Below are 27,960 nucleotides of genomic sequence, written 5' to 3' on the forward strand. Positions count from 1 at the left end.
TTGGCTCATATAGTCTTGTGTTAAGCAAATAATGCTATTTATATAAAAGTCGGGAAAGCACTGTAGTAAATAATGAGTCAGTTTTATTTGAACCATTTTTAAAACAATCATATTTTTTCTCTCACGGTACAAAAATATTTCCAAACTGACAATCGAAAAAAGGTGCCAATTCAGATCACATATTATACTTTGATTCAAAGGGAAATACATTTATTAAAGTAAAAAATAAAAATTACAAAGTGAATCTCAAGGGACTCAATTCCTCCTCAAAGCTTACATCCATCACAAAATTCTAGGACCTTTTCAAAACTAAAAATTATTAAGTGGCATTGGTGATAAGTGCTACATTGTAACATTAAAGGGCTTTTAAAAACACAGTTTCCAACACTGCAATACATTCATCTGGGCCAACAAACACACAGGGATTGGGACACAAATACCTTTAACATTTCATTTCTTTTCTAGCGTAGAAAATACTATTGTCACTGGTCACATTCACATCTAAACCTCTTTGTGCAGAAGAACAGACTCCATTAGGAATGGAGCTGAAAAACACACACACTCATATTTAACAAGGTGTTCTGCTGTCAAACTACAAACAGACAAGTGGAAAAATGCAGAAACTTTCCATCATGGACCATTTAAACACCTACAATTCCTTTTTAACCCAGGATCCCTTTCATAAACTCTAACTAAGATGTCATTACCACCATGTGACCGACCATCAGAGATTGTTAGAAAAGGTTCTGCTAAGCTGATTGAAAATTAATGGCACAGAATTATAAACCTACGTACCTGTCCTGCACCATTAGGTTAGGTTAAAGAAAATAAAGTACTCTTAAGGGCAAAGTGACAGTTCAGAGGTTAACAGCTTATAGCCATACATAATGGTTAGATTGTTGTTTTTTTAGAACTGTTTCTACTTTGAAGAGGACAGTTCACCCAAAAATGAAAATTATTTTATCATATACTCAAATTTATGTCGTTCCAAACTCCTATGAATTTTTCTTCTGTGGAACTGAGAAGTTTTCAAGAATGTAATGGCCGCTCTTTTCCATGCAACTACATTTGAATTGGGACTGGAGCTTTGAAGCTTCAAAAAGGTACAAAAAAGTGGTCCATATGACTTTTGCCCTATATTCCAAATATTCTGAAGCAGTGTCAGAAATGAACTTTTCCATAAAGAAATTTGGATTTTAATTTTCATTAAAGTTTATGAGGGCATTTCCCCCCTCCACAAACATCTTGAAAAGTGTATTCTTTTTATTCAAATACATTAATCAATTTGTTAACACAAGTTCTCAATCTGAATATTTTGTTCTTAATATCCATAAAATTAAATCAAATCATATTTTATTTGATAACATAACTGAATTAATAATAGAATATTAAGTACTAAATTTAAGATGTTATTATATACTGTACATATACTGTGTGTGTATATATATATATATATAAAACATCACAGGGGCAGGGGCATTTCCTGTTTTTTGTTACTTTTGGTTGCATTTTTGCCCCGAGCCCCACTAAATTTCTGACCCTGTTCTGAAGTCATACAATAGCATTGTGTGACCAAAATGCTGACCAAAAAGTCATTATTCACTTAAAATCTTGACATAAAGCTCTCCTTACCACGTTCACAAGAGAAGAAGCGAATCATTGGTTTGAGTCATTGTGTCAGATCATTCCAATAAATCGGTTGACCTGGTTCACAAAACTGATCTGTTTTGGTTCTCAAGTTCAACTTACTAACTGACTTCTTCCACTGAAGAAAGAACGTCATAACAGTTTGTAACAACATGAGGGTAAGCAAATGATGTCAGAATTTTCATTTTTGCGTGAACTATCTCTTTAAGAGCAGCAAGTAACAAGTGTAAGGCCAATGAGCAATATGCAACATAAAGAACAACTTGTTTTGAGTTCTGCACTCCACCAGGGTACAAAGATGGCATTTGAACTGACAATAAGTATTTAAATATAAAACCTTGTGCTTTTAGATAAACAGAGTATATTGAATGTCATAGGCCTGTAATGAACAAATCAATACCACAGTAAAACGACTTGATGCAGAAATAGACACAACTCAAGTTATTCATGACATACCATCTCGCTATATGACGAACATCTAAATGACTGTGAAGAAAACTCCAGCGCAGCCCCCATGAGATGCAGAGAGTACAATGATGCTTAAATGAGCAATTATTAGACAAAAACTTGAACTTGAAAAGCTGAAACATTTTTCAGAGAAATAGTCCTTTTTCCCCTCAACTAATTAAAGTTATGTACTGTACCTTAGGAATAATTTGTACAATTAAACGAAAAGTGGTCCAGCCATTTCAAATAATTCTGTGCTGAATTGAAAGAGTGAATCTAGATAAAACGGGGGATGAATGTAAATCACAAATTTAAAGGGGCAAAATTTCTTTTAAATGGAGACTGACTACCCACCTGTCAGTAATTTCAGTTTATAAGATTTTCACCATCATTAGTTTTGAGATCACCATATACAGAAGTATGAAATCACTAGTGAAAATGCTTCTGTTTTGCATTTTTCTTATTTAATATAATTTCCCCCATTACAAATAACATTATCAGCATAACAATTTGAGGAAAGAAATGTTCAAATGAATTAAATAATTTTATTGTATTTAGTATGGCCCCTCTATTGCTTTTATGATAACATGCACTCAAGCTGGCTTATTAATTTTACATCTTAACTTTTTTATCTATTATTATTTTATTACATTTGTAAAAATACGAAAAATTCCCAGTTTAAATTACATTTTGAATGCCAGGTTTTCAATGAGACTTTTTGACCCCACAGTACTTTGATATGAAACACATTGTAAAACCTTAAAAGACCAATGCAATATAATTAATTATATTAATGAGGTCATTAATGATGAAATTAATGCAAATTTAAAATCCCTGATTAATGCTTTCCAATAATTTTCCAGTTAATGGTATGATAACATTTATATGTAGTGATATTTGACTTTCATTTTATTTTGTAAAAAAAAAAAAAAAAAACTACTACAACACTACTGTTTGTAGTTATATAAGCCATAACCTTTAATATTCGCGTCATTCACCCCTCGACCTTTCATGTCAGTAAATAAAAAACAAATCTAAGGCACAATGGTTAAAGAACACCAGAAAGGTCTTGATTATTTTCAGGGTTATCGGCAGAAATAATAAAAACAAATAATAAATAATAAAATAATAAAAATATAAATAATAAAAACATTTAGTTCAATGCTTTAGTACAAATATAAGCAACACAATTATTTTGCTTATATATCAGTGAAGGTGACTGCATACATTTGCTACTAAAATCTAGAATAAAATCATCTAGAATAGCTAAGCACACACTAAGACCAAAGCACATCACATCAATGTTTTTAGTTGTCGACTATTCTGCGACAAGAAGTCCACATAGCAGTGTGTGACCTTGAGTCTTGTAGTGTGCCCTTGGCTAAAGGTGCTGGTTTACAGTGAGCAGAGGTGTTGAGTTCTCAGTGGTTTCTGAGTTAAAAGTTATTCCTCTTTGCTCACAGGGAGTGCCTGTTGTGAGTGGGTGGCACTAGGGGCCAAAGTGCTTTGGTGGGGTGTATGCATTAAACTGGCGCTAAAGATCCCGATGATAGCCACGTTGAGCAGTACGCCCAGAGTGAGTGCTCCCAAGGTACCCAAAAAGGAAGGTAAAGTCGAGTGGGACATTAGCCACCCTTTGCGAGATGTCATGTCCGCTAACACTGCCTCCATCTGGAAGTGGGTGCCCACCACTGCACATATGTGAAAGAGCTGGTGACTGTGACCTTGAAGGAGAATGAGTGAAAAACTACAGTCAAAAGAACCGTGTGTGAAGTGCAATTCAAAGCCACCTGTGCAAACCTTTATACTGACAAAACCAAGGCTCCAATCCAAAACCTAGTGAGCTGCCTACACAGACAGCACTTACAGGCATCATAGGCCTGCTTGTGATGCAAAGACTTATCCAAAACACGTTTTTGTGTCAGTCTCTGCTATTTTTTTTAATTGTTTTTCTGTGTAAACTTGCGCTAGACGGAAATCTTTGGTCATTGTGGTGTATCTTGCTGTTTTCTGAGCATCCCGCACAGGAGCGGCGTGCTTTTATGACACTATGTCAAGTTAAAAGAACTTTTAAAACGCATCTCAGGACACCTGCATTCTGTTCTATTTGCTGGGTTTAGCTTTTTTATTACACAAGAAAACATTCTGTCTAAGACTAAAGGGCAAAGTATGATTCTGTTTTCCGTGTGCCGTTATATCTCGCAAACAGTGCAAGTGATGCAAATTTCTCCATTAGCATAGAATGCCAGGGCCGGTACTAGGATGTAACCTATTGCCTTTAGGGTGGGCAATAGGTTCTCTCTTCTTCTGACGGGGGGATCCCCTTTTGGCTGTTTCACTGTCCGACTGGGGGGGTGGGAGGTTGGGGGCACAAGGAAAATCTAGGGGGGCAACGCACATACTTTTCACGTGCAGACCAGTTTTCTAGACACGCAGACAGTTGTAGTAAGCATGTGGCGAACGCGTCTGTACGTGTCATGTTATTAATGTCCTGACTATGTGATCAGTTAAATGCCACTTCGGTGAATAAAAGTACCAATTTCTTTTCACAAGAGCAAAATCTGTACATTATTCCAAACTTTTGGCCGCCAGTGTATCTTCAGTATAACGTGATTGTAATTAGTAAATCTTTAATAAATATTACATTTATTAATATCTTAAATCAAACATGTTAAAATGAATTTACATTTGCACTAGTAACAATGTTATTATTGATATAAAAAATTATAATTTTTACTAGTAAGAACTAGCTGATATGAGAAATTGCAATTTCAGCTAGTAAGAAATTATAGATATCTGTAGCTGCGTTTTCAACAGGAGTGAATGACAGATCAGACAGAAATTCTCCTAGTGAAAAATGTGTTTTGTACAAGTTGAAATTCCATTTTGATATCAAGAATAGGTATTTCCAGTGAGTAATTACTAATTACAGTAATTATATATTTTAGATATCAAGAATTTATACTAGAGCAAGAATGAGGATTTTAACCAGTGAAAACTGAATTGTAGATATCTATAATTAACATCCTGCACATGATTAAATTTTGAAAGGGCTTGCGATACTGAAGTCCAGTGAAGACGAATGAAAAGCAGGTGAGTAAAAAAAATGCTGTAATATTTTACAGTAAGGTTCCATTTGTTAACATTAGTTCACAAAATTAGTTAACATGAACTAACAATGAACAATACTTTTACAGCATATATTAATCTTAGTTAATCTTAAAACATATACTAATACATTTTTAAAATCAAAAGTTGTATTAGTTAACATTAGTTAATGCAGTATGACCTTACATGAACTAACAGTGAACAAATGTATTTTTATTAACTAACATGAACTAAGATGTATAAATGCTTTAATAAATATATTGTTAATAGTTTGTTCATGATACCTAATGCATTAACTAATGTTAACTAATGGAACCTTATAGTAAAGTGTTACCAAGATTGCAGTATATATTAAAGATCTCAGTCGCAATATTCTAAACATTAAGAATCAAATATTATTGTATCACGACCCAGATATCGATATATAAAATTGTATTGCCAGGTCCTTGTTGATTCCAACCCCTACTTCCTATGTAGGCTATAGACAGCAAGGCAGCTCTGTAGGTTTTTGGAAAACTAAACAACTATATAATCATTCAAATGAGCTTCACAGCCAATCAGATGAGGCACAACGACATACCGATGTAGTCAAAGCGACCAGGAGCCAGTCTCTCAGGGAGATGAGAAGCAAACAGAAAACATGTGAGAAACGCAAAGAGCAGATGATCTGAGTGACTGGCCAATGCTTCACTGGGGCTACAGCTCCCCCAACAGCACAACAGCATCTATACACACATACAGAGAAAGAGGAACATGTTTACGAATACACTCATTCATGACTACAGTGTACACATGCACAGTTTACATAAGCACTTGGCTTTTTACATGTACAAAGAAGTGTGATTGTACTTACTCGGTAGAACAGAGGGACGCTATCAAACAGGAAGGGAACGACAAATGCAGCTGTCCGCATGATTTTACTTCTGTGTGGGAACTGCAGCTCAATAAACCTGTAATAAAAGACAGAGGCAAATTCACCTTCAATTAAATTTTTTTTTAACAATAAATAGATACTATTTAACATTCATAACTATATTCATTTTAGCTGTAAATAGCCACAATTTAATGTGGTTATTCACTAAATATGGTGCATGCCCATGCACAGTTTGTGGTGTCATTAATGTCTGAACACTTTAAATGAGTTAAGCTCAATTGATAGCATTTGTGGCATAATGTTGATTACCACAAAAACATAAAAAAAAAAAAAATAATAATAACAGTGAGGCACTTACAATGGAAGTGAATGGAGACAATTTTTAAAAGGGTTTAAAGACAGAATGCAAAGCTTATAATTTTATAAATGCACTTACATTAATTACAGTATCTGTTAAAACTTGTGCATTATTTGAGCTTTAAAGTTGTTTAAATTAGCTTTTTTACAAGTGTTTTAGGGTTTATGCCGTCATGGCAACGAACTTGTACAATTGGATACAATTGTACACAAAAAAGGTTGGGAAGCAATTTTATCACAAGTCTTGTGGCTATACTTTTGAAATAGTGAGTATTTTACCATTTACGGACTGGCTCCATTCACTTCCATTGTAAGTGCCTCACTGTAACCCAGGTTTTGTTTTTTTTAAAGGGGGGATGAAATGACATTTTTGTGGTTTATCAACATTACGAATAGCATCTACTCGCTTTTTTATTATCTCTGTCTTGTTGTTGTATTATTTGTGCAATGGAAGCTTCTGTCACCAAGTCAGAGTGGTGATGGTGTAGTGGGCTAAAGCACGTAACTGGTAATCAGAAGGTTGCTGGTTCAACCCCCACAGCCACCACCATTGTGTACTTGAGCAAGGCACTTAACTCCAGGTTGCTCTGGGGGGATTGTCCCTGTAATAAGTAGGTCTATTAGCTTTGGATAAAAGCATCTGCCAAATGCATAAATGTAAATGTAATGTAAGTCAAATTCCTTGTATGTGTAAGCATACTTGGCAATAAAGCTCATTCTGTTTCTGATTCCACCACAAATACTGTTTATTGAGCTTAACTTGTATTGAATGCAGAATACTCCTTTAAAAATCTTTTAAAGGTTTAAATCCCAAACCATAAGCGTAAGCAAAGTAATAAGAATGCTTGCCTCAGCCCCTGAATTCTACAACCAATTAAGGTCTTATTCAAATTAATTAATTGATTAAAATGAGTGAAACCTTTTGTGCAGCGATCATAATGTCTGTCAGATCAGGACAAACAAAGGTCTGTGTGAGAAGGATTTAAGTTACATAATTAACCCATTAACCTATAAATACTCTAAAGTGTTAGGTTTTATTCTGAGTGGGGTTTTGAATGGGGATTGAAATGACATCCTGCATAAGCCTCCTGTAATTGCAGGCTTAGTAAATTAGTCAATAGTCTTAATTACACCTTGAAGCGACACTCACCTGGAGTAACAGGACATGCTAGTACAAAAGAGTGTGTTGCCAACGGCGATCGGCACAAAATACTGGTGAAGCCAACTATTTACCCAGCAGTCGGGCATCACGTAAGATCCGTAAGCGATGGCGCAGCCTGAGGACCATAAAAGAGCACAACATAAGTTAACATTTCTATGAAAAGTGAAAAAGCATTACTGAAGTTAAATAATGCACATTTTCGTTAGGATATCATTCTGAGTTTTAAGAGCACATATTTTCTTTAAGATCTGCTTAAAGCTGCATTCTTGGTTAGTTAACTATGGACCTTGTGTGAAAGAAAGGAGCTTTGTGAGTAGATCATGGCAGATCTAAACAAGACTTCCAGCAAAACTATAACATTAAAATTTGTGGATAATCTTCAAGCAATCCACACTTAAATGTCTGAATGCCTTAGCATCAGTAAACAAAATAACAAATGGAAACTTTCAAAAAATGCTGCTAGATTTTTCCACAAAAAAACTCACCTTTCAGAGCCATTTTTGTTATGACTTTTAAACAACTGGTCCCAAGGTCATTTTTAATGGGTGTATGGTATGTTCGGAATAGCATATTACCATACTTCTATTACTATTTTTGCAGTATATAGTACGTATATTGTGCACAAGAAAAAAAATGTGTACACAAGGATGACAACATTAGACCAATAAACAAATACATAATAATTTAAAAAAAAAAAAAAAAATAAAAAAAAAAATAAATAAATAAAATATATATATATATATAAATGCCAAAAGTCAAGCTTTTGGATTAAAAATATACAATAACCATATTTATATTATTAAAAAAATATTTAAGACTATTTTTTAACATTTACAGTATGCATTTCAATTTCATAACAAATTTCCATCAAATTGAATTGTGCAATCTTAAACAAAAATTAAATATATAAAACTTAAAATTTCAAAAGAAAAATATATATATTTAAATTTGTTAAAGATTACTCAATTCAATTTGATGGAAATTTGTTATGAAATTGAAATGTGTATCTAAAAAAAAATCTTAAATAAATAAATAAAGTGTTTTAAGATGACAATTGGATGCCAATTGCTTAATTAAACATGCAACATGGTAAGGCCTTGCAAAAACAAGAAAATTACTGTTTGAAAAAGTTATCCAGTGACATTTGATGACCAGAATGTGTCCAAATACTTTTTTCATTTTAAATTTGTATTGTATTATCATTTAAACCCTTACAACCCTTCTTTTTGTGAAATGTTTTGTTTAAATATGTGCTTGTGCTTTCTTTCTTTAAAATAGATGCCACTTAGTATTTTGTTATCTGAGAAATAATATCAATACATTTTTGAGTTTGGCTGTCCAAAAACTTTTTGGGACCAATGTATACCAAACCATAGATTTGACTAATGGCTAATGCTTGGTTATTATTATTATTGACGTATCCACACTCCAAAAAATTATTTTAAGATTTATGCATTTCAATTTCATAAAAAAAATCCCATCAAATTGAATGAAGCAATCTTTAATAAAAAAAATAAGAATAATCATAATACAAATTAATAAAATAAATATTATGTTATTAAATTTTGTTAAACATTATAAAATCGAATTTTGATATTAAAATTTAAATGTGTAAATCTTTTTGAGTGCACACACTCACAAGAACTCTGCTGCTGAACATAAATACTCAAACCAGCCCATCTGGCACCAACAATCATCCATGTAATTATCTAATCAGCCAATCATGTGGCAGCAGTGCAGTGCATAAAATCGTGCAGATACGGGTCAGGAGCTTCAGTTAATATTCACATCAACCTTCAGAATGGGGAAAAATTTTGATCTCAGTGATTTGGATTGTGGCATGATTGTTGGTGCCAGATGGGCAGGTTTGAGTATTTCTGTAACTGCTGATCTCCTGGGATTTTCAGCACAACAGTCTCTAGAATTTACTCCAAATGGTGCCAAAAACAAAAAACATCCAGTGAGCGGCAGTTCTGTGGACGGAAACGCCTTGTTGATGAGAGAGGTCAACAGAGAATGGCCAGACTGGTTCAAACTGACAAAGTCTATGGTAACTCAGATAACCACTCTGTACAATTGTGGTGAGAAGAATAGCATCTCAGAATGCTATTCTGGGATGCGGGTTGGCACGAGGGGGACCTACACAATATTAGGCAGGTGGTTTTAATGTTGTGGTGGATCGGTGTGTGTGTAATATATATATATATATATATATATATATATATATAAACACACACACCTTATATATAAGCTATTTATGGGAGCCTGTAAGAAAACTTACTCAAAAGGCAGGATATTGAACAGCTGGACATTCCATACAATTCAGTATAGAGATGACAGCCATGTCCATAACCATATGAACAGAAATACTGCAGAACCATGTTTACTTTTTTAAATTAAAGTTCTCTTTATACATTTTTTTCCAATTGAAAGAATTACCATTCTTCTAAAGAGAACTTTATTTTTTAATGTTTAAATGGTGCATTCAGAAATCACTCACTCAATGCAAGGTGAATCGGATGATTTTAACATTACGCTTATATTTCTCACTAGCTCTTCACGCTTTTTAAGTTGCCTGAACAATATATGTAGCTCTTTAACCCTCACTCTGTATCAGTGCAGACTTTAAAGGTTTTCCCTGCAGTGTTTGCTTGCTTTCTTTTGAAGTCACACAATGAAATGCCTGCATGTTAAACGGCTCATTTCCTCTAAAGCTCATGGTTTACATAACCTCACATCAACTGTCCAAGACGACTTCATTTCCACTGCTCTCCTTCATGAATTTCTCCGACATTACATCAGGTTTAAGGGTGAATCAGAACAGTTTTGCCAGAACAGTTCTGGGTCTTATTTTACCCCAAATTCCTCCCAAAGAAAAGCACAGAAACATTTTAGTTTGCATTAAGGAAATCCTTTAGCCTGTTAATTGTTAGTCTGGCTAAACAAGACCAAATCACCTTTATCTACACAGTAGATGTTCAAACACAAAACACTGCTGTGTCACTATAAAAATAGCAATGTGCTTGTCTGCCACACAATAGGTTGCACAGTACTTTAAATTTTTCATAAAACCTGGACAGAATGTCAGCAATATCAGAATGTCAGACAGCACTGGAGAAGCGTACCGAGACTGTACAGGCTGAGAGCTCCGTAGTCGAAGAAGTAGCAGATGTGGCGAGCCTCAGGTGACATGGTACTGAAGGTGTGGGCACAGCTGGAGGTGAAGGGGTACAGGCAGATGAGAAGCATATAGACCAGCAGCGGCCACGTGTAGCTCTCATACAGGAAGTCAAGTGTGAAGCACAGCACACTAAATCGCCACAGGAAGTACCTGTAGTGCAGGTCAGGTAATACATAAGTCATTTACGTTGAGCAAGTGAGCTGGTGATTAAATTTGTTTTCTTATTATGTCTTTAATGCAGGGCCAGCCTGAAGTCACATATCAGCTATTTTATAATGACTCTAAATGTGGCTTATCTAATCAAAAGTCAAAAAACATTTTTTTAGGATATTATACAAAAATATGTTTTGAGTCTTCTGTTTTTAACTCTAGAGTTACATTTGTGCCGTTTTTGCCCTGATGCCAGCCTTATTGTTTTGTTATAAATAATCATATTTTTTGGTTTGCGTCCATCAAGTTACAAACAAAAGAGAAAATTATCAAATGAGATGAAGTTTCATTTGTGAAGTATTTAATTCAATGGATTATCAAAAAAAAAAAAAAAAAAAAAAAGAAGAAAAAAAAAAAGGCATTGCTACAACATATAAATATTTTATTTGTTTTCCAGCAAAAATAATAATATTATGTTTAGGGCTGTCAATCGATAATATGTTTTAATCAACTTAATTACATTACATGCTGATTAATTAATCTAATTATTCGTAATTATTTGCATATTTAAATTTGTATTGAGGAAGGACTGCAAATAATTCAATCTAAATAATATATATATAATATATATATATATATATATATATATATATATATACACAATATATCAGATATTCAGATTAAAATATAAATGGCTTTGAAAGTCAATATACAGTATTGTTTGTTTTATTCCTATATCATTGAACATAATCCTACAATCCATGACATTGACAGCAATTCACTTTGCAATTTAAATGCATTCTTGCATTCCGTATGCGCTATTTTTAATTGTCAGTTGATGTACTTATGCATCAGACAGATGCTTTTGAAGCATCTCACTGGTTTTCAGTATGATAAACACGCATTTTTATAACCCCGTGCCAAGTTAAAAGCAGTTCAAACTTTGAAAATCACATCCCAAGATCCCTGCATTCTGTTGTGCTTCATCCAGCTGGTAAGAACATATCCTGTTGACCGGACGTCATTCTGTAGCTGCATTGCTTGTGAGGTTCGCTGAGGCACACTGACTGCCCCCTGTTGACGTGGCTCATAAAATCACGAAGTTACATGTAGGCCTACTTCAAGCTTGAATTGCTCCGATGGCTGAAAAATACGTACTTTTATTACGCAATTTTACATACAGGTCTGGAGGCATGATTAATTGCGTACATTTTTTGAACATGTTATTTTGTATTCATATTTTTTTTATATAGATATAATAATTCAACACGTTAAATTGACAGCCCTTATTGTGTTATATACCATTAAGACGTGGTCACACTACACAGTGTAGTACATTCAAACGCATCTGAACGCATGAGACCGGAAAAGCAAGTTCACGCGAAGAAATTTTGCATTCTGCTGCATACCAAAGTTCAAGTTTGGCCAAGTTTGGTTTTACGAGAAGACGTGTGGCCAATAGAAGATCGAAACTTCACACACTGTCCTCTTGGCTCAATACAAATAATACATATTTCAAAGCTGCACATTATTTATAGTTGCAGGAAAGTGAGTAGATGCTATATATTAACTTTTTGAAGATATTGTTATTTGTGATTTATTAATTATTAAAACCAGAAGCCCTCCAGAGTAATATCATATCCTGTCCATTGCAGTCTCCACAATAGTTCTGCATGCTCAAAGCCTAGTATAACCATGGATTTATGGTGATATAAAATTACTTATGCCATGATATAAGATTTAAGTCATACACCGACCCCTACTTGGACATAGTATGAACAATAATGTGTTTAAAATACCAGCAAATCTGATCTTGTATAAAAGTGTCTGCTTATAACACAGATAATAAATGCATAATTAACCACCTTACTCAAAAGCTTCAAAGCTGACAATCTGTTAGTTTTGGGCATTAAAATGTTTAACTGGACACCTTACCAGGTTGGCAGAAAGTGGGTCCAGATATTAACCGTCTCATTGGTCATCTGAAAACTGCTGAGAATGCAGTCCAGGGCTGAGCTCCTGGGATGCCGGTACCCAGACATGATGCTGTCCTCCCGAAACACCTGCAAGACAGCAATTGGACATCCAAAATACATGCAGCCATCTGCAGAATCATAACAATATATGAAAATATTAAAAGACACCACAGTTTAAAGGAAGAGTTCAGCCAAAAGTGAAAATTTTCCTCTCAAAATACTCGTCATTTTTTCTTCTTTTGTGGACCACAAAAGGATTTGCAGAATGTTCAGGCTGCTTTTTCCCATATATTTAAAATAGATGTAGATTTATACCTTCATGCTTTCAAATGAACAAAAAAGCACCACAGAAGTCATTATTCGCTGAAAAACCGAATGAGTTACATAGACTACTTTTATTGTACTTTTATGACTTGGCAGTCACTATCACCACCCAAAAAGAAGCTTGAACATTCTGCTAAATAACAAATTTTCTGATATTTCAATATCGATTTTTGGCATGGGAATATCTATACAATATTGTGAGGAAAAATATTGCAAGTTTAAAATATCGATTTTTTTCCCCTAACACTATTATTAACTGTTCTCTCTGCCACATTTGTTCGTGTCCGCGTTCACATAAAAAAATTGCAAGTTGATGTGTCATGCCAGATTTGACATCATTAACACCATTTTTATTTTTTGGCATGTCGACTCAGTGCTCCAGTTTGAATTTGCAGAATAGAGAGTGAGATTTGAGAGCTGCAGCGGAGGGGAAGATTTTCAGTGAATACCAACAAAACGTAGGTTTGTTCCTCACATAATTCAATCATATGGCTTCAAAAGACTTGGAATATTGTGCACAAGTTGTATGGACAACTTTTATGGTGCTTACTTGTCCATTTTCAAGCTAGAAATACATGGTCACTATAAACTGTTGTGTATGAAAAAGAGCTGTGAGAAGCTGTAAAATTTCTCCTTTAGTGTTTAATGGAGAGAAAAAAAACAGGTCTGGAATGACATCAGGGTGAGTAAGTAATTACAGAATTTTCACTTTGGGTGAACTACCCTTTAAATACTGGAAGTTGTGCATTACATGCAGGTTGGTGGGCAGGCTCTACCATAAGATCCTGTTTTTAGGCATCTTTCAGTAGGTCTCACCTTTGGCACCTGGTGGAAGTCAAAGAGCTGTGGAAGTCTGACACTCAGCATGTCTGCAGGCAGCCGGAATGCACCCTTCCCTCTCTGACAGGCCTGTCTGAGTCTCTCCCTTCCTCCCCGACACAGGACACACCACAGAGGACACTCAAGGCCTCGGGACAGGCCCCCTTCCCCGGCCTCCCGCCTCACACAATGAGCCCAGCCCCAACCATGACCTCCTCCAGCCCCCTGCCATGCAGGAAACACTGCAGACAGAATGAGAGAGAAAGACTGGTTCTTTGACCCATATACAATGAAAAGAAAGCTGGATTACTGTTGAAAACATAAATAATCAGCTTTAGAGCTGCATTTCCTAACATTTTTGGCTTAGGGACCATCGCAGCCCTGACAGAAAGCCTCAAGTACCACAAAAGTGTTTATATGAATAAATATGAAATATCGTCCATGAGTGAAACCTCTCATTTTTACATATGATGCTAGATATTAGATTATTCAACTTTATAGTCATTATGCAGAGTACAATGAAATACAATGGCATCTAACTAGAAGGGCAAACAGTAATATATTACTTAAAAACATATGCTAAAGAGCAATTAAAAGGTTCAGATGGTAAGAGACCAATTAGTGCATATGAAAAGAGAAGCTGCATTGCACACTGAATGAGAGAGAAATGGAAGGTCACTGTAAATATACTGTATATTGCAATACATAAAGAGCTGTAAAACTGAGACATGTTACTGCAGTCTCTGATTTAAACATCAGTAGCAAAAATGGCATTTGAGTGGTAAGTTATTCCCGTGAATCAATTAATGTGGATCAGTTTAGGAGCATCACCTGTTTAGACCAGTGTCTGATATGGGCTACGCCACATTCGAACAACTGCACAACAATAAATCAGATTTGAGCAGAAAATCATAATTGGGAGCTTAGGCTTGTGATGTGAAAGTATAGCCAAAAAGACCCCAGTAATCTCACGCGTGTCTCCTCTGGAGAGCTCAACAATGTCTCAAACAGTGCTCAGATTTGAAAAGAACAAAGTCTGCATTCAAAAGTCAGAGATTTTAACATGAACTCTAACGTTTCTCATAAAAAATTTTCCAAGACCAAATGATCTGAGCTATACTATCCACATTAAAATAGCTCTATACTCTTAATGTATATCAACAATTGTCTTATTTGTGCTTAAGTAAAGTTTAGCTGTTAGAGGTACCTGTGCTTTTCTAAAGGGGTCCGTACTCCTGAACTAGAACAGAATGTGCTCTGTGAGGTTCATAGAGTTGACTGTTACACACAGAGCTGCATGAAAATGAGCACGCTTTCTGCACAAAGACAAACAGCAGCACATAAACAAAGCAGATGGAAATGGTTGAGCAATGCTTTCACACAAGAGCCCTTCCCTACTGTTTATACAAAAATATTAGGGCTTGATGATATAGTTAAAAGTTTATGAGTGTTTCTTTAACTTTTGGCAGTTTTAGCACTGCAGACTTTTTTTTACACTCTCACTTGAGTATTTAATTAAATTCTTATTATCACCACTGTAACAGTTAAAAGGACGGGCAAGGAGGAGGCGGGAACCGGCTGAACAGAAAACAAAGTTTAATGATATAACTCAACTTAAAACAACATAAAACAAACATGAACACAGACACACAATGAGGCCGTGTGCATCTCTCTCTCTCTCTCTCTCTTGAACTGGCATCTCCTGCTCCCCTGTATCTCGCTCTTCTGCTGATCAGCTGATTCAGCGCCGGCCGTGCACCCTCACAGCCCAGCCATGCCCTCCTCCTCATCACACTCCTCCCCCGCCCGATTCAGGCCGGGGTGCCACTGGACTGACCTACTCCCCCCCCCCCCCATCTCTGGAGGGGAGACGCTGCCCTTCAGGCCGTTCTGTCAGCCGCGGGTTCACCCCACCTCCTGGGAACCTGGGGGAGAGGCGTGGGGAGAGGGAAAGTGCGAGTGAGGGACACAGAGAAAGAGAGAGAGAAAATTGCCCACTGGTTCCCAGACACGCCATCGCCCTTTCCTCAACTGCTCCTCTGCCCTCTGGCGGATGACAGCTCGCTCCTCCCCCAGTGGACGGCAGCAAGCCCTCTGACTCCTGGTGGACGGAACCGCTCCTCCCCTTCTCGGCGTCCCGCAGCGACCCCTCCGTCCCCAGGAAGACAGCCGCGGCTGCTCCCCTAGCGGATGGCAGCGGTGAGGACTCTCAAGGACAGACAAGGAGGAGCCCGCTAAACCGGCTGAACAGTAAACAAAGTTTAATGATATAACTCAACTTAAAACAACATAAATCAAACATGAACACAGACACACACAACACGGCAGCGTGCGTCTCTCTATCGAACTGGCGTCTCCGGCTCCCCTTTATCTCGCTCTCCCGCTGATCAGCTGATTCAGCGCTGGCCGTGCTCATCCAGCTCATCACAACCACATCTTAAATTCTGTACTGTGTTTAATTCTGTGGTGGAAATGATGTTGATGGAAATTTTAACCCTTATGATGTGTTCAGGTCCTTTTGACCTGGAAGACTTTCTTTTTTTACTTAATCCAATTGGAATAAAATTCCATGACTTTGTACACATATGGTACCTGAAAAAAAAATTGGACAATTTCCTTTACATTTTATTGGTTTTATTTCACTTTGTTACACTTGTTGTGTTCCCGGTCAAAAATGAACAGCCATTGGAAATGAACGGATTAGACTACAAAATACAGAAATTATTAAGTGTTCAGGAGCATCCTAATCCTTTAGATGAGTGCATATGTGGATGTGTGTTTGCACACACAAAGTCCTCAGACACGCACACACACACACGCACACACATGTTGGTGCGGCTATCCTTATGAGGACTCTCCAAAGACATAATGATGTTTATACTGTACGAACTATAGATTCTATCCCCTAACCCTAACCCTAGCCCTAAACCTAACCCTCACAAAAAACGTTCTGCATTTTTACATAAAAAACAAAAACAAAACATCGTTTAGTATGTTTTTTAAGTAATTTGAATTATGGGGACACTAGAAATGTCCTCATAACCCACATTTATAGCATAATACCCTTGTAATTACCAGTTTGTAACTTAAAAAATGTCCTCGTAAACCACCCAAACCCATCCACACACACACACACTATATAAATGAACACAACATCACTCATAGACTTCCATTCATTGATTTCATAGGAGGCTAATGATATTCTTCATCCCCTAACCAACCCCTAAACCTAACCCTCACAGAAACCTGTCCACATCAGTAGATTTAAAGCTAAACATAATTTGGACGATTTATGGGCATTTTTTTACACGTGAGGATCACCTAAAATGTCCTCAGTAGTGGGTTTTCAACAAGTTTCTCTATATTAATGAGGACATTTTCAAAAATTTGGCACTCACAAATATAGTGAAACCTGTACACACACACACACACACACACACACACACACACACACATCATGTGTTGAGTGCCCTCTTGTGCATCGTCTTTTTATGTACACTCTTTGAGGAATGTCATAATTACTAAAAAAGAAGTTGGTAAAAAGAGCTTGTCACATCGTGTCACCATCCCTTCATGTTCACGGACTCTTAGTTTACCTCTTTCATGGACATTTATGTTGTAGTTTTTCCCCACACTACATTTCCCAGCAAGCACTGTCATCATTACATTCACCTGTTTCCCATCAATGTTCCCAGCTTTTCCTTGTATTGTGATTTCCCATATCTGTATATATTCCCTCGTGTTTCAACACTCATGGTCTAGTCTCATCCATAGTGGCATTGAGCTTAGTTGTTCTTTTGTTTATCAAGCCTTGTGCTATTTTTGTTTGTAGACTCTCTTTGTCATCATTAAAAACTGAAATTGGGTTCATTAACATCTCTCTCTTTCGCTGACAGAAGACTAGACCTTCAACATGAACCCAACAGTTTGCCTTCTGCAGTTGAGTCAGGGGAATTTTTCCCTGGAGGAGTACATTGTGGACTTTTGTGAGTTGGCCAATGAGGTGAACTTTAATGATGTTGCCTGTCAAGCCATTTTCTGCATTGGTTTGAATGAGCCAGTGAAGTACCTTATGCCTTGTGGCAAAAGCCCCTGGACCTTGGCCCAATTTATGGATCTGGCATTGTTATTTAGTGGATCAGCTTTCACTGTAGGTGAGATGGAGGAGGACTACACATGCAGTAGAGTATCCCATTACGCCTGCCACGGTCGACGAGCCAATGCCCATGCCTGCCACGGTCGACCAGCCAATGCCAACGCCAGCCACGGTCAGTTCCTGAAGCCTCGTCCATCCCAGAGCCAGCGTTTCAAGCCTTGTCTGTACCAGAACCAGATTTCACGCCTGCTCCAGCCCTAGAGAAATTTTCGGGGGGGTTTCACTGGTTTCAGTGGTCTCTGAGCTCCCTTCAATTGAGACCACTTTCTCCCCAGCCTCAGTGGTCCTGAAGATCTCCTTTACTGAGCCTCCCACAGCTCCGCCCCTCGAGCCTCCCACAGCAGTGCTCACTGCCATCCGAAAGAAGGGCTCCTACTCCCCAGTCGCTGCCAGTGCTCATGACCACGGAGGTCATTTCACTGTCACTGCCAGTGCCCACAGCCACGGAGGCCGTTTCCCAGTCACTGCCAGCGCTCCTGACCACGGTGACTCCACCCTCAGAGTCTTCCACGACTCTGCCCTCAGAGTCCGCTCCTCCAGAGACTCCTCCTCCGGTGGTCACGTCCACTCCCCCAGAGACTCCACCTCCTGCGGCTCCGCCCACTCCGGCTCCTCCTGAAACTCAAATCCCTGCTCCACCTCCTGAGTCTCAAGTCCCTGATCCTCTAGCGGCTCTGCCGCTCCACCTCTGGCTATGCCTTCTGAGTCTCAACTCCCTGAAACAACTGTATCTCCGCCCCCTGGGTCTTCACCACCAGCTGCTCCATCCCCTGTGGCTCTGCCCCCTGACCCCATGCCAGTTCCATCCTGGTGTTCTGATCCTCCTCCAGTGGCCTTCCTGGAGCCGCCTCCCAAACCTCCGGACCCTGCTCCCTTCCAGGAGACACCTTCCTGGCCTAAGGACCATCTGCCTGCTCCTCCCTGGTTCCCTGTTACACCCTTGGCCTTACAACTATCTGTCTTTGGGCTTCTGGAGCCGCCCATTTATGGGGGAGGGGGTGTTCTGTCACATCCCTTCATGTCACCATCCCTTCATGTTCACAGACTCTTAGTTTAACTTTAATGGCCTTTTATGTTGTATTTTTTTTCCCCACACTACATTTCCCGGCAAGCACTGTCATCATTACATTCACCTGTTTGCCAACAGTGTTCCCAGCTGTTCCTTGTGTTGTGACTTCCCATGTCTGTATATATTCCCTCGTGTTTCATCACTCATGGTCTAGTCTCATGCATGGTGGCATTGAGCTTAGTTGTTCTTTTGTTTATCAAGCCTTGTGCTATTTCTGTTTGTAGATTGCCTTCATAATTAAAAACTGCAATTGGGTTCACTAACACCTCTCTCTTTGTTCATGCTGACAGATCTAATGCAATATCTTGTGATAATATATGCAATATGAGAGATTTATAAACAATCATTAGTAGGTCGGTCATTTTGACTAGGGAACACAAGGAGTGGTAGCAAATGACTCCTTTGTTTTGCTGAGGCCAGTTTCATAGCTACATTTTATGTATCGTAAATACATAATTAAATAACCTTTACACACATTTTGCATAACTTGGCAAAAATTCCAGCTTGATTGGAAATGAAGCCCAATTAAAATATTTTGCTCACCAATTATATTTACCTTATTTTTTTCTTTGTTTTCCTCAAACATCACTCTTGTCATATACTGTATAATCTCAAGCATGTGCTTCACTGGCACTTTTGTCGACTTGGTAAACTGCAACTGTGGGACAGACGTAATTTTTTAAAAATGGATAGAAATAATTTTCACAAAAAATACTGAAATGGATGGTTTATTTCACTCTTTGTTTATATTGTTACAGTTTTAAACATGCAATAATTTTTTTTTTTTATAGATATTAATGTGATCTTCATATAACAAAAATAAAGTTGAAATCTGTTCACTTTAATAAAAATCCACATGGGACATAAAGGTCCCCGAAGTTAAAGAAACCTCTCTCTCTCTCTCTCTCTCTCTCTCTCTCTCTCTATATATATATATATATAGTTGAAGTCAGAAGTTTACATTCACTAAGTTAACTGTGCCTTTAAGCAGCTTGGAAATTTCCAGAAAATTATGTCAAGCCTTTAGACAATTAGCTTCTGATAGGAGGTGTACTGAATTGGAGATGTACCTGTGGATGTATTTAAAGTCTACCTTCAAACTCAGTGCCTCTTTGCTTGACATCATGGGAAAATCAAAAGAAATAAGCCAAGACCTCAGATAAAAAATTGTGGACCTCCACAAGTCTGGTTCATCCTTGGGAGCAATTTCCAAACACTTGAAGGTACCACGTTCATCTGTACAAACAATAGTACGCAAGTATAAACACCATGGGACCACGCAGCCATCATAATGCTCAGGAAGGAGACACATTCTGTCTCTTAGAGATGAACGCAATTTGGTGCGAAAAGTGCAAATAAATCCCAGAACAACAGCAAAGGACCTTGTGAAGATGCTGGAGGAAACAGGTAGACAAGTATCTATATCCACAGTAAAATGAGTCCTATATCGACATAACCTGAAAGGCAGAAGCCACTGCTCCAAAACCACCATAAAAAAGCCAGACTACAGTTTGCAAGTGCACATGGGGACAAAGATCTTACTTTTTGGAGAAATGTCCTTTGGTCTGATGAAACAAATATTGAACTGTTTGTCCATAATGACCATCGTTATGTTTGGAAGAAAAAGGGTGAGGCTTGCAAGCCAAAGAACATCATCCCAACCGTGAAGCATGGGGGTGGTAGCATCATGTTGTGGGGTGCTTTGCTGCAGGAGGGACTGGTGCACTTCACAAAATAGATGGCATCATGAGGAAGGAAAATTATTTGGATATATTGAAGCAAAATCTCAAGACATCAGCCAGGAAGTCAAAGCTCAGTTGGAAATGGGTCTTCCAAATGGACAATGACCCCAAGCATACATCCAAAGATGTGGTAAATTGGCTTAAGGACAACAAAGTCAAGGTATTGGAGTGGCCATCCAATTGTCTAAAGGCTTGACATTATTTTCAGGAATTTTCCAAGCTGCTTAAAGGCATAGTTAAATTAGTGAATTTAAAATTCTGACCCACTGGAATTGTGATATAGTCAATTAAACGTGAAACAATCTGTCTGTTAACAATTGTTGGACAAAATTACTCGTGTCATGCACAAAGAAGATGCCCTAATCGACTTGCCAAAACTGTAGTTTGCTAATATGAAATCTGTGGAGTGGTTAAAAAAAATGAGTTTTAATGACTTCAACCTAAGTGTATGTAAACTTCTGACTTCAACTGTATATATATATATATACACAGTATCTATTTATACACACAGCCTTCTGATGGAATTCAAAATGTATTTTAATATTTTTGCTAAGAAGTGGCTTTTGTAACGAAGTTGGCAGTGCTGGCAATGACGAAGACGATGATGAGAACCCAAGTGCAGTTGATTTACAAACATGATAACCTATAACCCTAACTACAAACGTGAAACATAAACATGAACTTGACTGTGATTTGACTATAAACATAACATGGCTTGACTTGGCTAGGAGCAAAACACATCCACATACATTCAATACTTGACCAAGGACAATGGAAAACATGAGGGTTTAAATACATGGACATGGGTGAACATAACCAATGAACAAACATTGATAACAAGATAATTAAACAATAAACCAAAGAAAACATGACACATGAACATGGAGGGAAAACAGGAATCACATGACAAGGGAAACAGGAACTAAACACTTCAAAATAAAAGACACAAATCAACAAAATACACATGACAGCTTTAAAGCGTGATTTTTTTTTTTTCAATCAGATGAACCATCATTTAAACCAAACAATCACTGTAGGCAATTAGACTGAAATTATTAATGCAAATAGTAAAATGCTGTAAGAAAAATACATTTTAAAATAATAAAGGCATGTTTTCCACACTAATATAACACAAGGAAGATTAATATTTATTCATTTTCTGACATTTCCCTAACTAAAACATTTTAATACTTAAAACATGTGGGGTCTCAGTGGAACAATTTTCAAAGATGATGCAAACTGATTTTTAATCGATTAATTGAAATGAATCAAGCTTACCACAATCAAACTCTAATGCAGTTTTTGTTATTTACGTTCAGAGAGTCTTTTAAAACATCTCGGTCTTAACACTCTCATATTTGCAACACTTTACCACTCTCATACTAAGTTATTACTCAACACATCCTTACTCAACACATAACTATTTAGGGAGAAAACAATAACAGCCACACCAGTGACTGACTTGTGCAAATGAGATGACTTGCCATACAAATCATAGCACAGACCTTTAAAGGAACAATTCATCCATAAATAAAAACTCTATCATCATGTTACCCAAATAAAGAATGTTCAAACTTGGCGCCTCAAGTTTGACTTCAATAACATAAAAAGCCATTGGTTATTGCGTGTCTTGTGACCGATCGAGACACATCAACTTTTAATTTTGTGACCTGTAGCAGAGTGGAAGATTTTCAGCAAATAATGACTCAAATTCTCTCACAAAACTATTATTTTGCTTCAGAATGGAATACAGCACATGAGGACTGCTTTATTGGTGCTTTTTTATCCTCTTTGGAGCTCGACAGGACAAAGTCACCATCTACTTTTGCTGTATGGGAAAGATCAGTGTGACCATTACACTTTTTATGTTCCACTGCTGGAAGGAAGTCATATGGTTTATAATTACTTGAGGGCCGGTAAATGATAACAGAATTTTCATTTATGGGTAAACTATTCCTTGAAATGCAAAGATACTGGCAGACATCCAACCGCAAGCAACTGATTTGCATAAACCAATACGACAACTGATAAATCCCCAGGACTGGACCTACATTTAGGAAATAAGCTAACATTGGTCTATGGGCCAATTGTTGGTCTTACGGATCATTGGTTTATGGAAGGTCTCTTCCATCAGCTGTTTCTATGGATGTCAAACATAAACATCATTCACATGACACTAGCCTCCCTGAAATGCTCTCTTGGAAACGCATCTAGTTATTCAAAAACAAACAGCTCTGAAACATTGCGGAGGTTGCACTGACTGTTGATAGGTGGGAATGTTTGGTTTGCATTCTGACCGACTAAATCTCATGACATACAGTTTTGAGTCAAAACGAGAGGACCAGATGAGATCATCTCAAGTTTGTGATGTGTTGTATGCACCAACAGTGACCAATGAGAGAACAGCGCGCTGATAAACATGATGTCTACACACGTGGATTTTGGGACATTATTACCTCAAAAGTTGAAAAAAAAAACCAAAACATTTTAGTTATTTTGAATATCTTTATTAACACATCTGTAGGCCATTTCGCTTCATTTTGATATACATTTTGTTATATTTTATTTTATTTGCAGTAGCACTGTACAATACGGTTCTATTCATTAACATTATTAACATTAACATGCATTCCTTTATTAACTGTGCATTTTCACATTGCGAATCAATGGGTTCATCAAAAAGCTGAAAATTGTTGCTTTCAGAAGCTTTATATGGAGTTAGGCTGCAAATAAGGTGCATTTCGAACTGTTCTGAGACCAGTTCAGACAGACAGTACATTGGAGGTTAAGTCATTTACTAAATAGAGAGCAAGGGAGCAAGGGCGCACCCTATAACTTTCTCTTAAAATCTGACCAAAAGTTCAGTTTCAGACTGCAGATGATGTTTTCACCACTCAACATGTTTGGCAGACATGGGACAACGGTAATCAGTGCATAGATTCATATTTTATAATACTACATTTTATTTTAATATGGTTGGCAGTGATTGGATAAACCTGGTCATTACTTTGAATAAGAATTATTTATTAAGCTTTATAGAAAATCAGCTGCAATGTCTGTAATGTCTCAAAAACATGAATAACCAACACTGCTGGAAACATGAAAAAAAATCTGACTTTCTACTTGGTATTAATTTAACTTTTACAATTTAGTCCTGCTGTCCACATATGTGGACATCAAATTTTAGGAAAATTATTTGCTCTACAAAGTGCTCAAGTTACAAATCATGAAAGGGAAATGGAAAATGCACACAGCAGTCACGCTCGGGTCTCAGGAGGGTATAAAGATTATGATTTTTCTTTTTAATAACTTGCACTAAAAAATCGTGCACAACAAGACCACGAATGTGCATTAAGAAAGTACGTATGCTACATTTTTGTTTCTTTCTCTATCCATGTAAACTCTGTCTCACCCTCCTCTATAATTCTGACATTCTTATTGTGGCTCGTGATTGTGTCACAAGATCTGCCTCAATGGACGTCTTTATCACTGCGTGTTGACAATAAGGTGCCTATGCATGAGGCCTGTTAGCTTTGTTTTGCACACATATAACTGCAGAGACAGTACGGACACTATTCCAGGCTCTGTGCATGCCATTGTCATGTTAATACATGGGATGAAGTAGTCTGGCAATCACCTACACAAAAAAGACTAATAATTATGCAAATGTCTATACTGGGAAAACTGGAATTTTCCACATTGTTTCAACAACAGCTTTTCAGTTAGAAAAAAAACAACCATGTCTGTTTAAGTTTTAAATGACAATGCAACTTTAAAATGGTCATTAAATGTTGCAAGAAATATATGCATTTGCCCTTGTAGAACAAGCGAAGTGGAAAACCTGTTTTAGAAGTTCTGTGTAATACTTTCATTTTGCCTGAGGCGTTTTCTTGGAAATAAGGGATTTTAAACACATCACGCAGTGCTTTCAACACAAACAAAACCTGATATACATTACAGGTGGCCCCCCTTCTAGATCTGCCACTGGTGCTGAGTGGTTTTTAGTGTGTTTTTTTTAGCACACTACTATGCAGTTACTAGGGTGTTCTGGGTGGTTGCTCTGTGACTGCTCACTCGATAAGCGATTCTATGCTAACTATGCAACACGTCTTGTGGCTATGTATATTTCAACATTTATTCTGGTGCAATGGCTTGCCCTGTAGACTTCCATTTTAGGTTCATTAGTGTAATTGCGATTTTATTTATTTATTTATTTATTTTACCAAGAACACAAGTTTTAAGCAGTTTATGCACATAACCACCGATTAAACACTGTTCAGCCTTTTTTTTTTCCAGAGTAACATTCATGTCCATATCCTAAAGGCATAAATGCTGCCACTAATTAAGTTGACAGCTATGCAAACTCAACTATTTCATGTATTTGCAATTCAAAACTAAGGTACAAAAGAGGTACATACTGTGTCGTGGAAATTTCTTCATATCTGGAAATGCAGGCAGTATTTAGAAAGAGGGTTTGGAACAGGCCCTGTTTCAGACTACTTAAATAATTAGTTCACCCACAAATGAAAATTCTCTTATCATTCACTCACACTCATGCCATCCCAGATGTGTATGACTTTCCTTCTTTTGCAGAACACAAAGATTTTTAGAATATCTCAGCTCTGTAGGTCCATACAATGCAACTGAATGGTGACTTAAATTTGAAGCTCCAAAAAGCACATAAAGGCAGCATAAAAGTAATCCATAAAACTCTATTGGTTTAATCCATGTCTTCTGAAGCATTCCAATCGATTCCTAGTGCTTGACGCATGCGCTAGATGCCGCTAGGAAGTGTAATTCGACTTTGAAATCATGATCGCCAAGAAGAATGTTGATGTCAAGATTCATAGTGTAAATTGAGTTAAATTTTGGTCTGTTCTCACCCCAAATCAGTTGGATTGCTTCTGAAGACATGGATTAAACCACTGGAGTCATTTGGATTACTTTTATGCCTCCTGTATGTGCTTTTTTGGAGCTATGAAGTTTTGGCCACCATTCACTTGCATTGTGTGGACTTAAAGAGCTGAAATATACTTCTAAAAATCTTTATTTGTGTTCTGCAAAATAAAGAAAGTCAAACACATCTGGGATGGCATGAGGGTGAGTAAATGATGAGAGAATTTTCATTTTTGGGTGAACTATCCCTTTAAAGAACTAGAGGAGCCTCCACGATTGAGGCTGCTCATGTTAACTAATGCAGTAGAGCATGTTCCATTTGTGTTCAAGGGAAAGAAAGGCAATTCCTGAAATGCACCCTCTTCCATTGATAATGTATATTTAACCCACCCATGGGGAGGTGCTCCATGTCAACTCAACAATGTTCCACAATTCACACCAAAATGCAAAACTGCTCCTCAACTAAAGAAAGGACATCCCCACAACTTATAACAGCATGATCCACTTTTCAGAAATTCCCAAGATAGATAAAAAGCCAAACATTGCACAATAACACCCAACCCTCCAGCTTATTGATGAGTTACAACACACTTCCACTTTTTCTTCACCATATTGCCAATGTGACACACTTGTGGAGTTGTGACAGGTCGTTGTGAAGTTCATTTCTTTTGTTATTAATAATATAAAGCCATAACATGTTCATGGAATGCATATTTTCACCACATTCCTTCATACAACTTGTGAAGAACGACTTAAAAAGTTCTATCCATAGGTTAAACTAAATATGCATGGATAAATGCATGTTTCCATGCATGACAACAAATATAAAGCCAGAATTTGAAACTTTACAACATTACTATTCATTAAAATAACATTAAGTTCAATGTGCATGAGAAAAGTCCAAACCTTTGAGCTTGATCTGGTCTAAAAGGTAATGGGCGCGTGTTAGTTGGAGATGTGAGGACGCCAGTTTGGTATCCGGAGTGTTACAGTTAAAGGAAAAATAAGCGCGAACAACTACAAATACATGGCCGAACTACGAGCTAAAGTTAGTGGACAGCCCCGAGAATCATTCGGGCACTGTGTGTCCCTCAAATTGTTTGTGAAAGGAACACAAACAGCATTGGAAATCCCACCCTCCACACACGGGCGCTTTCTCATTGGATGGAGACATGAAAGTAGCCCTGTGTTCAGATCAGGAGACCCGAGAACAAAGCCATGAAACCCGTTCAACTACTTTTAGCGCACTCCTTTCTGTTTCCACGGATTATTCTACAAATTATGAATAAAATAAAATAGAATAAAGGGCGTAAGGGGATTTAAAAAGTAGGTTTGTCGTTACAATATATTATACAATTTATATATATATATATATATATATATATATATATATATATATATATATATATATATATATATAAATGTATAGGCTACTTTAATACCTATATTTTGTCAACAGTAATTTTACCTTAACATTTGTTTTCTTCAAAGTATAAAATTATAATATATATATTATAAAAAATATAAAATTATTAAATGTTGTATTGTTCTTTGTTTAGAATCCCAAATAATAATAACAATAACAACACTAATAATAGCTAATATTAACAAAAATAATAATATTAACACTAACACTAATAATAATAATAATTTAGTAAATATTTAGGCTCTTATGGCCACACTATTAATTGTCTTAATGTTTTTATTAAGTGGTTACTACATATTAAAATCATTTTTTTTTTAAAATATAATAGAAAAAAAAAAAGCATAAATAACATAAATTGTCAATAAAATAGCTATTCATTAACTGCCATTCTTCCGCTAGAAGATGCAAACCCTGCGATAACCAAAATAACGGTCCACCAACTGGTATTGCCGCAACCTTATCACCTTATCACGCAACCATCTTTGATTTTTAATGGGAATGACAACGAGGCTGTGAGGGATAGACACACAGTCTCTTCAATGGGCTGTTCTGCAGTTTAAAGTGTTTTTGGATTGTTCCGCGTACAAAACATTCAGACAACATGAGTTGTGGAAAATCAGTGATCC

General features: G+C 36.9%; 1 protein-coding gene across 3 annotated transcripts; it reads right to left on the reverse strand.

Annotated features, from left to right (window-relative positions):
• Nucleotides 1-66: 66 nt before the first annotated feature.
• On the reverse strand, nt 67-27,066 carry LOC127453185 (membrane progestin receptor delta-like). Of its 3 annotated transcripts, none has more exons than XM_051719412.1 (8): nt 26,815-27,066; nt 14,043-14,287; nt 12,862-12,989; nt 10,721-10,926; nt 7,584-7,710; nt 6,056-6,152; nt 5,783-5,927; nt 67-3,818 (listed from the first exon to the last, which is right to left on the reverse strand). In XM_051719412.1, exons 2-8 carry the CDS (start codon nt 14,091-14,093, stop codon nt 3,538-3,540), a joined length of 1,035 nt encoding a protein of 344 aa, XP_051575372.1. In that variant the 5' UTR covers nt 14,094-14,287; nt 26,815-27,066; the 3' UTR covers nt 67-3,537. The 3 variants fall into 3 exon arrangements, with proteins under 3 accessions (XP_051575372.1, XP_051575375.1, XP_051575373.1); XM_051719415.1 differs by lacking the exon at nt 26,815-27,066 and adding an exon at nt 22,291-22,311; XM_051719413.1 differs by lacking the exon at nt 26,815-27,066 and adding an exon at nt 15,253-15,562.
• Between the last annotated feature and the right edge of the window lie 894 nt (nt 27,067-27,960).

The sequence above is a fragment of the Myxocyprinus asiaticus genome, chromosome 15, assembly GCF_019703515.2.
Source record: "Myxocyprinus asiaticus isolate MX2 ecotype Aquarium Trade chromosome 15, UBuf_Myxa_2, whole genome shotgun sequence".
Classification (NCBI taxonomy): domain Eukaryota; kingdom Metazoa; phylum Chordata; class Actinopteri; order Cypriniformes; family Catostomidae; genus Myxocyprinus; species Myxocyprinus asiaticus.